Genomic DNA, 12,162 nt, shown 5'->3' on the forward strand with positions numbered 1-12,162 from the left:
CGGAATCCCTGAGTCACGTGCAAGGGAGGCAGGGGAAGAGCGCCCCTGAGCCAGCCCGGACCCCACGGGTGGACGTTTCTGTGCCCCCTCCCCCCGTGCTTCTCACGTCAGGAATCTCTCCGAAGACAACCCCCCAGGAACGCAAGGGTGCAGCGACTGGCTGGCCAGTGGCACGTCTTTGTGGTTGTGAAAACTGGGAAGCACCCGTTAGGGGACACTTCTGACATTAAAGGCTCCGTGCACGTCCACGTGAAAAGTCCCGCGTGCTCACCAGAGACGGGGACGTGGAACACGGCGTTTGGTGCCGAAAGCTGCCCATTACAAACTGCTGGTGCCAAAGGAAAATCGAAAAAAAGCCCGTGTCTGGTGTGACCGTGCTCTACTCGGGTTTCCCCAGAGAGCCCAGCCGGCGAGGGGCGGGCGGGCGAGGACAGAGCCGCCCTCATGCCTCTGTGAGTCCGGCTCACTTAGTGCCGCGGTCATGAGCCTGGATGTGCGCGCTGGTCGGGGACCGTGAGGCTGGTGGCTCGGGGTGAGAGGGCTTCCGGGGGTTCTTCCCGCCCTCCACGCTCTCCAGCACTGGGAGCGTTCTCTCCTGTGTGAGGCGTCGCCTTCGTGAGGACAAGGCAACCGTGTCCTGCCCGCCAGGTGGGGTCCCTGTGCGTGCATTTGTCGGCGTGTGTATGTGCCTCTGTGAGCATTGTGAGCCTGTGCATACGTGTGTGCATGTGTGCCCGCGTGTGCAGGGGGGACAGGGACAGACCACCATGCAGCAATTTTAATTGAAAAGGTAACGGCGAGGCCACCACTGGGGTGGTGACATGGGGGGGGGGGGGCGGGGAAGGGACCGCTACATGCTGCCGGTGCCCCCCTTGCCTTCATGGAGGCCGGGCCCAGCAGGGGCCTCCTGCCCTCGAGGCTGCAGACTGAGACGTCACAGGTCCTCGGGGCGGAAATCTCTACACCGGGGAGCGACAGGGGCGGTTGTCAGAGGCCGGAGGCGTGTGCCCACAGCACCTCAGGTGCGGGGGTGCTTACATCATCCAAGTCTTCCTCGGGCGTGGCTGGGGCCCTGTCCGTCCTGTCCGTGTTGCAGGAGGTTTCTGACAAGGTTTCCGAGTCCACAGACTCCTCATCAAATCCAAAAAATGTCTCCACAACATGCTTCTGGAAAACGCAACGTGCGTGACATCAGGAACGGACTCAGCATTGCCGAGTCCCCCCCTCCCCCCCAGCCGCCCTACCCGCCCTGTCACCCCAGGCACGGGGGCGACTACGCACACCGGGGCCCCAAGGGCGTCCCAAGAGGCAGTTGGCGGGGTCTGTGATTGAACAGGCGGAAAGGAGGCGGCCGAAGGTGGTGGAGGGTGGGGACAGCAGAGCACGCTGGCCTGACCCGGCACTTCTTCTGCGGGTCCCTCGGCCCCCTTGAGCATCCACTTCCTTCTCCATCAGACGGACAGGGAGCCCCCGCCTCACCCGAGAGCGCAGAGTGAGGTCACGCATCCGCTGTGCCCGGCATGCCGACCCTCGATGGGCCCGTGTGGGTCCTACTAAGGAGGGGCAGGGGGCCACGTGAGACGTCTCGTTCTAGGTGCCAGACACGGGGAAAGGTGAAGGGGGCAGAGGGCCCGCAGATGGACCCCGGGCTCCAACCGGCTGGGTGAGTGTGTGGCCCGGGTCCTCACCGGACCTCCACTGAGGGGCAAATTTTGTTTAACTTTTGAGTCTAGAAACCTTGAGGCACTGAAACGATGAGAAGGAACAGTGCAACGGACCCCTCACGCGTCCATCGCTCAGAGTCGGAGAAAATTTTACCGCTCTGTGCGCCAGCCTCCTGGCTACCCCACCCAGTACTTTGCCCACCCCAAATACCGTGATATAGGGGGCTTCGCACACATGCCCACATTCAATCGGCAAACCCCCGACTGAGCACCTTCTAGGGGCACACACTGGGCGGGGCCTGGGGAACACCACCTGATGAACACCAGCCGTGCTCCCCACCACAAGGAGCTTCGCTCAGTCTCCGGCAGGGGGGGGGGTGGGGGGTTCTGCAGACATCAACCCACAGTCACCAGATCGACCTCCCTTGTGTTAGGAACAATGTTTTGTTCGTTTGTTTGTTTCTTACAACCGATGAGTACTTTTCATGGCCATGAAGAAAGAACCATAATTAAATCCACAGCCGAGCCCCAGGCTCCCACTGGTTCACCCAGAACCTGGCTTTTCCCAGAGCCCCCTCCCCATCCCTCACCCCACAGAGGGATCGGGGCACACCCCACATGCTGAGGACCCGTCCTAACCTGCTTGCTTAAGCGGGCATATGTCTGCAATCTCGTGCACCCAGATGTAAGAAAAATGTGGCCGGTACCACAATTAATAACATAATTAAGGGGCGCCTGGGTGGCTCAGTCAGTTAAGTGTCTGACTTCGGCTCAGCTCATGATCTCAGAGTTCGTGGGTTCGAGCCCTGCGTCGGGCTCTGGGCTGACAGCCATCTTCTGAATCTGTGTCTCCTTTTCTCTCTGCCCCTCCCCCTGCACTCTCTCTTTCTCTCAAATATAAATAAACATTAAAAAATGTTTAAGAAAAAATAAAATAAAATAGAAAGAAAGAATTCTGAATCAGGAAGGGAGAGGGAGACAGAGTAGACTGCTCTGTCATCTTCTCCAGCTAGAGTTTCTCAAGAGGTTTTGCTAGAGGCACCCAGGAGGACAGTGAGGGCAGAGATCTGGGCTTTTTTATTCCCCACTGTGGCCCAGAGTCTGGCATACTGGGTCAACACCGGTTTTTAAATGCGTATTCGTGAACATGTCTTTGTTAACGAACTCAGAGCTAAAGCAACTTGTTTGCCCCTAGTTTCGGGCTCGCGTGCGACAGCCCTTGCCCTCACTCACACAGCCAGCACCGCTGGACCCCCGCCCGGTTACCCACCCCGGGTGAGTTTAGCAGGTAGGACTGTGGGGACCTATTAGGTTCTGTCCGCTTTCCATGATTCCTTCTCTCCAAGTAGAGGTTGCAGACAATCGTATACCCCAATCTCCTCTCCAGATGAGAAACCTCACTTGAATGCAGGCATCGAAAACTCTCCAGACGATTTCCAGGGGGCAGCGGCCACGACATCCTGATGGTGACAACGGCACCTTCAGGAGCGACAGGTCTACGGCACTCAGAGGTCCTCTGCACGCACGCATGCACCTCACCGTGCCGAGCTCCAGGCTCCTCATTTCTCCCGGCAGCCATTCACCCGACCCTATTTCTTGTAAACACGGCTAATTGCGAGGCCTCTGGGGACAGTTCTGTGTTTGCTGCCGTGTGGACTGGCAGCGAGCAGTGACGCACGCTGACCGAGTCCCCGGGAACCATCCTGCCACAGTCTCTCCAAAGCCTCGGGACACGACACCCACGGTCAGCCTCGCGGACCGTTGTGACGCCTCTGTTCATTACCCGGGCTGATCTGCCTCCTGAACCCTTGCAGGACGGCTAGCTGGGCACTCCGCTACCGAGTCCTGACACGGGGCGTTCCCTCCGGATGCTGCAGACGTGCGTTTAAAGTAGTGCTGCTTTTGTCATCAGCCGAACCCCAGACCCGAATGGAGCCCCTCAGTCCAGGGTGGCCCCAGAGACCAAGACCCCAGGGAAGCATGTGGCGGTGAGGGAGGCAGGATGAGGTTCTGTAGGGAGCAGGGCTGGGGAGGCCAAACACTCACATTCTGACCCTCTCACAACAGGAGGCGAATCTGCAGATGCCGAGACCCCCTCTCCCCAACCTTGCGGAACATACAGGCTGGACGAGTTTGTTTCCTGGAAGGATTAGGTTCTTAAAAGCTCTTGTATTATGCAGGAAGTCTAGAAGTACTGCATATATTCATGCCTTTGTTAATGAATGCAAGAGAGAAACAGACCTTGGAATGCTTAAAGAGAAAATCTGGGGGCTGGTTTCTTTAAGGACAATGCAACCGGTGCCTTACGCTGCATTTTCCAAATATATGTAGAATAATAGCACCTGCCTCCGAGGAATGACAGAATCATCTAGAAAACATGGTTTCCTCTTTCTTAAAGAGCCAAGCACCGGGGAAGTCGTTGAGTTTTCAGAGCGTCCACCTTGCTCAGATCCCCCGGGCATTTGTTTCCCGGGAACAGGTAGTTTGGGAGCATAAACCCCCGTCTCTGCTCAGGGTGGCACATCTTCCCTACGGAAGGAGCTCGCTCGTCCAAGACTCCCATTTTCTCTACCCCCCGGAGTCTTGCCTTGCTGACTCCTCTTTACAAACTAATCCAGGGGCGCCTGAGTGGCTCAGTCAGTTAAGCGTCCGACTTCAGCTCAGGTCATGATATCGCGGTTCGTGAGTTCGAGCCCCACGTCGGGCTCTGTGCGGACAGCTCAGAGCCCGGAGCCTGCTTCAGGTTCTGTGTCTCCCTCTCTCTCTGCCCCTCCCTGCTCGTGTGCTCTCTTTCTCTCTCTCTCTCTCAGAAATAAATAAACATTAAAAAAAATAAAAATAAAATAGAAACTCATCCAAATGTTTTAAATGCAGCTTGGGCCCAAGTGAAAAATAAACGTGTCTGGTCCATTTGCACCTTGCACACACAGAGGTGGTCGTTCTCAGCAGATCAAAAGGCACCGGGGGAGGGGGGTGGGGTGTAGTGTCTCCGAAATAAACCTCCCTCCGCTGGCTCCGGCCTCTGAGCCCCGTCTCCTGTCCTGCATCACTCGGGACCACCAACCGCCAGCTCGGAAGGGGCCTCCCAGCCTCGGCCGTGTCCTCACTCCGAACCGCGGCCGCCCAGAGCCAGACGCTTACCTTCATGCTTGTAGGTCATCTCCTGACAACCGGAAAAGTACAGACACACCAGGGCACAGAGACAGAGGAAAAAGGAGAAGTACAGCACGAAGAGGATGTACTCCATTGCCGGGCAGGGGGGTGGAGCCCGCGTGGGCCCCGTGTGCGCCCCGTGGGCCAAAAGCAGCCTCACTGGCGTCTGCTTGCGGACCTCTCTCAAGTCCTAGTGGAAAGCGCTGCTTCTCTCCCGGAACATTCTCCTTCCCTCCACCACGCCGAGCCCACTGTGCCCGAGGCTTCCTGCACAGAGATCGGGCTTCGTGGGCAAGGCCGCCAGCCCAAGGGCAGATCCAGGGGCCAGGCTGGCACGCTAGTCACACGGCTTCTCCCTCCTCGAGCTGCCTTGTCGTCAGCGCCCTCCCACAGGCCCCGGGTGATCACGAGGCTCCCTGGGGACACCACACTAGCAACCACGATGGATGCGGAGACAGCTTCTTCCGGACCAGAGCCCAAAACGAGGAGGCGCCTCCCGCCTCGTGCGCTTGGGCAATTTGTCTGTCCGTCCCGGCCACCCCACGTGCACCCTGGACCCACTGAATTCACAGGATTCTCAGTGATCTGTCCCTCAGCATTTGTTTGACCGTTTATACAGACCGATGAAGCCACTAGCCACAGGGGGACCGCAGGGGTGCAGGCCCGGTGCTCCCGCCCACGCGGGGCCCCCACGGAAGCCCGCATTTCTTGGAGAAGCTTCTCTCCGCGAAACATCCAAGGTGAAAACCCACATGTGGAACAAAATGGGCAGCTGACACCATAAAAAGGTAAGACCTCTGTACTTCGAAAGATATTCAAGCGATACTAAAAGGCAAAGGGCAACCACAAAAGCAAAACATAGGCAAACAAGTGCATATATAACTTTCAATTTTAATAATGCTTGATACTCTGCTCCTTTCAAAGTAGCCACGATACGAGCTATGCCCCCCAAGCCTTTCACTCATGTTTCCAAATGAGGAGCTCCCTGGGCCTGGTTCAGGGACAAGCCTGTGACCAAACTGAGCCAAGGAACGCGCGCCCTGGGACTCTTGCTGGAACCACTGAGGAGAGACGCCCTCCTGCTACAGAAATTGCTAGGCAGTGTAACACCAGCTTAAAGCCGCCGAAGCCAATTAGGTGACCACAAGGGGAGACCCCACCTGAGAAAGAGCCCAGCCCAGAGGAAAGCAGGGTGGAAAGGCGGAGAGACACGTTCCCGGCAATATCGTGTGGGCATCTGGATCCAGCCGTGCCTGAAACCAGCCACCTCCAGACTTAGCAGCGATATAAATCCCTTTCCCTTCTTAAATGACTTTGGGTTTTTGAGACTCCCAATGAAAATCATCTTGGCTAATGGAAGAGGGGACGATAATCCTAGAAATTATGCCGTCTGCAAACTGTTGAGTTCTGGGACAAGCCTGAAGCCAATTTCTCGCCAGGCAGCTGTGCACCTGGAGCCTCAAGAAGAAACAGGGACCGCCTTTGTCTGGCAGGTGCCTTCCTGGCTCTGGGGAAACCATGAGACGTGTCCTGTCCCGCTGGCTCTCGGACCTACTAAGACCTTCACCTCGGCCAGAGCTCCTCAAAGGCGGGGACACCCCTCTGCGCCCTGTCACCTGACATTTTGCCGTGCCCAGGTTGATGGCAAGAGGGATGGAGGATGGGAGGGGCTGAGAGCCACACTGCCTTGGCCGTCAGCCCTGGGCTCGCGGTGGACGTGAGAAACCTCAGGCCCGGGGCAGTCCAGATGGGACAGAATGCCTCATGACCACCACGTCCGCCTTGTCCCAGCACCTGACCCGGGAAGCCCTACTGAGGACCCCAGGCATAAGCCACGGGTACAGCCCTGCTCCCTGGGTTGCAGGACAGACCGCGTGGCCCCCAACGCCTGCTCTCCGTGTTGCCATCAACCGCATTCGACCACAGCACCCCAGATCCTCCGAGCACAGGGCCTCAGAAGAAGAAGATGGGGAGACTGTGCCACGTGTTGGGGCAGAGGGCTGAGGAAGCCCAGAGAAAGGGCCCGCTGCTGTGAGGGTGACGGCTTGTCGAAAACGGGGACCGCTCAGCCGAATCTTGAAGGAGCAGGAGGCGGTCAGGAGCAGAGGACGTGAGGGCGCCGGCCCGAGACGGGGTCTGGAGATGAGGCCACACGGCAAACCCAAGGGACTGGAGCCAGGGTGTGCCAAGGGGGATACAGCAGGAGGTGAGCAGGGCCGGGTCCCAAAAGGCCTTGAGAGCTGCCCAAGGGGCCCCAACTTTATCCCCCGGTAAACGGGGAGCCAGCGTAGGGTTCTTAGGAAGAAGGTGGCGAGGCCAGACTTGTGCCTCAACAAGACGGTTCTGGGAGCTGTGGAGGGAGGAACGTGCTGGAAGCCAAGGGGGCAGCCAAGAAAGCAGAGGGGGTCCCAGGACAAGCGGATAAGGGCTCGAAGGAACCTTGGAGAAAGCAGAGGCCTGGCAGGACGGGTCTGGGATCAGACAGCCTCTGCCTCAAGCCCCTCCCCGCTGGCTCTGGGGTCGCCTCAACACTAGGCAGGGGGACTGGGGCTGCAGGCCAGCCCCCAGCCAGCTCTTCTCCAGAGGCCTCATTCCCAGTGTTGGGGTTTCCTGTCCCATTTGAATATGCTGCCTGGAGCCGCCCTGACTTCCTGTCCATTCCAAAGTCTTCAGGTGTGGCCTCGATGTCCCGCGGTCATTGCTCTGCCGGATGACGTGCCCTGGGCAGCCCCATCCTCCTCCTGCTACCCAGCAACGTGCAGGGCTGCCCCAGGTCAACACATGCGGACGGTGTGCATGGCTGGGCCGTTCAGCGGCCCGGGTGTGGCCCGGGACGCAGGCTCTGTGCCTGCACAATTGTCCCCATGCTCTACCCACGGGACCCAAATCCAGAGTCCTGTACCAATGGGCCCCACAAACCCAGCGGGCAGCATGGGAACAGCGTCTGGGGCCCCTCATGCTTCTGATGTGAGGCTCTGCCAGGCCGTGGAGGAGGGGACAGGTGACAGGGTCGCTGCCCGGCCTGGAGGGAACAAGCCCTCATCCCCTCCAGGGAATGATACACGCAGCAAAAGCCTTCAGCCTCAGGCCAGCCAACAGTGGGGAGCCGGGCTGGCAAGTGGCCTGAAATGACTAACGTTCACTTAGTGCAAGTTACGGAGCCCCCGCGGCGAGGGGGGACTGTGCCGGGGACTGCAGGCAGCCCCGTGAACGAGGCACACGCGGTCCAGCCGCACCTCGCTCAGAGGCAGCTGGCGACAGAGCTGCGGGGAAGGACGGCCCAGGAGCAGAGTCGAGTGGAAACGACAATACGGGGGAAATGGGATTCCTCTGGGTACTTAGAAACGGAAAGCGTGGCACGCGACGACAAACGTCCGGGTGCCCTAGCCACAGAAGGGCGTGCACACCGGCTCCTGTTCCAGGGCAGCGGCCGGCACCCTGTCCTTCCCACCACGAAGGAACAGGCTTGGCCTTGGGGGCACAAGGTCAACTTTGGATAGGCCCTAAGTGTCCGATGAGCAGTGATACAAGAGCCACTGACCACGAGTGACCCACCAGAAGCTCCTCAGGCATCAGCAGTCCCAGGGTCCGTATGGGGACCGGGGGGCCGTGTACTGACACTCGGGCCTTCGGAAGGGCGATTCTTCCCATGGTACTTTGGTATTTCTCAGCAAGTTTCCCAGCCTCTTGCAAAGGCTGACTACTGTCTACAGGCACAGGGCGCCGGGGTGGCTCAGTCGGTTAAGCATCTGACTTTTGATTTCAGCTCAGGTCATGATCTCACCATTGGGAGATCGAGCCCCGCATCGGGCTCTGTGCTGAGCGTGAAGCCTGCCTGGGATTCTCTCTCTCCCTCTCTGCCCCCCCCCCCAGTAAATAAATAAACATCTCAAAAAATAATAAAGGGCATCAAGAGCTCACCTCACTGTCACCTGAGATGGTCCCTCTTTTGAAAAAAGAGGACACAAATCAGAACGGGGGAAACCAAGGGCGGGACCTGGGAATCTGCAATCAACAGGCCCTCCAAAGGAAAGCTGTCGATTTAAGAGGAAGGGAGAAGGATGAATCATAATTTGTGGATCCCCGACTGCATGCCAGGCACAGAGCCGGATGCTCTGTATAATCTTCTGGATGTGGTGATCGTGGTAAGAACCAGGAAACAGGCTCCCCCAGGTCAATGCCACAGAGCCAGGAGCTGGACCGGACCTTCACACGGCTACGGGCTATGGGGTCTCAGCTTCAGCCGAGACCCCAGCCCCACGGTAACCGAGGTGTGTGCGCAAACCATGCCGATTTTAGCCACGCTCGCGTGCTCAGCTTTCTACTGAGACAGCTCCACGTTGTTAGACAGCAAGTTTCAGAGGCAGCAAACCTACCGCCCACAGGGGCTCCGTGTAGGGTTCAACCGTGACACTGGACTTCTGCGGAGCAAGCCCACCCTCCCCAGATGGGGCCTGGGGGACCGCCGGGGGTTCTCCCGCAACTCCCCATGGGGGTGCTGAATAGCAGGGTCCCGAGGCGAAACGCCCGCACCGGTTCTGTCCCCAGGAGCACGGTGAGACAGCGTCAGCAGCCTTTGGGGCGTAAGGGTCCCCCCCACCCGGGATGAGGGCTGGATCTCACCACTGCTCTGCCATCACGATTAGCTGCAGCAAACTGGGGTGTGGATGTGGGACCGGAGAACAAACCCCCTTCTGGGGGAAACACAGAGTCCAGGGAAGCTCGAACTAGCCAGAGAGCAGAGACGGGCTGTCAGACTCCCAGAAAATTCTGGCACAAAGATCGGTGCCCAACAAAGGCCCAGGCAAAGTGGTAAAATACACAAATACATAGCAGACAGAGCATGATGGAGGCATTCAAGGGGAAAAGGAAAGTACTGAATCCCAGCAGCCTGCGGGAGGGAAGAAAGGGACACTGCCCAGGCCCGAGAGATAGCCCTAGGGGGTTACAAACCTGTGCAGGTCCCCACCTGCCCTGGACAACTCCAGGAGTAAGCAGGAGCATGTGGGGGAAACTGTTCTATCTTGAATCTTGAGACAAAGACAAGAGGTTCGTGGGTCATAGAAACAGTTAAGCTGAGAAGACTGCGCACGGCTCAGGCAAATGCCCATGGAGACTCCCAAACCCCGCCTTCTGGTGGCAGTGAACTATTTCACTTAGGGACCGAACATCCCATCCTTTGACACGATCCAGTGTTGTGCAAACACACTTTGCCAGTACAAGCAATTTGCTTATTCACTCAACAACTGTTTAGGGACACGTACTCTGTGCCGAGACGGTGAAGGGGGTGCAGTGAGCAGGACACAGCTCCTGACCTCCTCACCTGCTGTGCACGCAAGCCTAGCAAACCACAAGTCAGTTCTAGGCCCTTGTGAAGTTCTCTTCCCATAAAGGAAATCGGGAAAAGGACAATGGAATCTTCCTTACTCCACGAACTCTCATACAGGTTTGAAAAATAAAGTCACAGCTCAACAGGGGGACTCCTGAAAACCCTACTTAGAAGCTTTCTAAAACAATTTTTTTAATGTTTATTTATTTTTGAGAGAGAGAGAGAGAGACAGAGCATGAGCAGGGGAGGGACAGAGAGAGAGGGAGACACAGAATCGGAAGCAGGCTCCAGGCTCTGAGCTGTCAGCACAGAGTCTGACGCGGGGCTCGAACTCACAAACACGAGATCATGACCTGAGCTGAAGTCAGATGCTCAGCCGACTAGGTGCCCCCCTACTTTAGAAGCTTTATGGGGCGTACAATGCCGCAATACTCCCAGCTCTCCAGGCCGAATGCCTTTAGACCACTGCTGTTTCAACACATCCTGTGGTGAAAACGGCATTCACGCACATGACTGGCAGCTGTACGAAACGATGCGTGTTTTCCGTACGGCACAGGGGGTCGCGTGTTCCCCACCAAAGCCTTCACACCCTGTGGATCCATATTTCAGCTTCCGGGAATCTGTTCATGGGAACAATCCAGACCCTGGCGCAGCTTCCTGGACAAAAGGAGGCCACCGGGGTGGCATTTACAGAAGCAGAAAGTCCAGTCCCTTAAAGCAACGGTCAACACCCAGGGAATACAACAGAACCGGCCCAGAACGCTGCCTACCGTAAACACACCCCGCGCCAGGAGTTACAGCTGCCAGGAGCTAAAAGCAAACATGTCCGGCACCGAATGGAACACAAATTTATGGCCCATCTACTCAACGGATTATATAACCATAAAAATTTGTTTGTATGACGACAGGGTCATGACACAGATAAATGCTTTATGGTAGAACTTTAAGTAAAAAAAAAAAAAAAAAAAAACAGGAAGCAAAAGCATACTCTACAGTCATAGTTACATTATCAAGAAAGAAAAAGATGGGGCAGATCAAGGGCTGGGGGTGGGGGAGGGGCTGCATAAAACGCCAGCATAGATGGCGCCAGGGAGGCCCCGCGGGTGACATTTTGCTTATTTCTCAGGTTAGTCTGTGGTGCTGTGATATTGCTTCCCCAGTAAAAGTGAATATTTAAAAATAAACAAGTTGTGGGGCGCCCGGGAGGCTCAGTCGGTTGAGCGTCCGACTTCGGCTCAGGTCACCATCTCACGGCTCGTGAGTTCGAGCCCTGCATCGGGCTCTGTGCTGATGGCTCAGAGCCTGGAGCCTGCTTTGGATTCTGTGTCTCCCTCTCTCTCTGCCGCACCCCGCTCGTGCTCTGTCTTTCTCTCTCTCTCTCTCAAAAATGAAAAAATACATTAAAAAAATGTTTTTATAAACACACAGTGCTGAGCCACTTCCCTTTCTGAGTCTCTGAGGTCAGTACATAGAGACATGTGCCTCATGCAGCTTGACTTAGCGGTGGAAACGTGGGCCTTGGAGCCCAGACTTGAATTTGAGCCTCCCCCTTGTCAGCTCACTTGGTCTCTGAGCTATTTCTATCCCCTATACCTACGTGCTTCCTGTAACCATCAAATGGAAAACAAAACGCCAGCCTCACGGGGTGACTATAAGGACTCAAAAACACAGCATACGTGACCACTCAGCCAAGTGTCCCAATTCGGCCCACAGATACATTTTATTTGGGCCATAGAGTGTTCTATCAACATTTGTGCCAACATTTAACATCCTTAGATGTTTTTTTTCAATTTCATAAAATAATCTCTTACTGTATATGAACAAATTGATGCAAAATAAAATGATAAAAGGAGGTCAGGGAGAAACTGCTCACAACACATTCAACGTTAATGTTCCCCAGTATTGGCAAGGTAGAGAGAAAGAGGCCAGTGCGTTTATGGCCAGCGAGACGAAAAATCAGTAGGAGATTTTTAGACATGTTCGATATTATCTGAGTTTAAAATATGGACATCACTT

The 12,162-nt window shown here is 56.3% G+C and overlaps 1 protein-coding gene across 9 annotated transcripts in view; it reads right to left on the bottom strand.

Moving 5' to 3' along the window:
* JAKMIP1 (janus kinase and microtubule interacting protein 1) overlaps window positions 1–12,162 on the bottom strand; it is a 134,282-nt gene that overhangs the window by 34,373 nt on the left and 87,747 nt on the right. For all 9 annotated transcript variants that reach the window (XM_047856551.1, XM_047856550.1, XM_047856552.1 and 6 more), the window contains one exon: window positions 1,039–1,167. In XM_047856551.1, coding sequence (XP_047712507.1) covers window positions 1,039–1,167 — 129 coding nt within the window. The remainder of the gene's footprint in view (window positions 1–1,038; window positions 1,168–12,162) is intronic.

Source organism: Prionailurus viverrinus, chromosome B1 (genome assembly GCF_022837055.1).
Source record: "Prionailurus viverrinus isolate Anna chromosome B1, UM_Priviv_1.0, whole genome shotgun sequence".
Taxonomy (NCBI): Eukaryota; Metazoa; Chordata; class Mammalia; order Carnivora; family Felidae; genus Prionailurus; species Prionailurus viverrinus.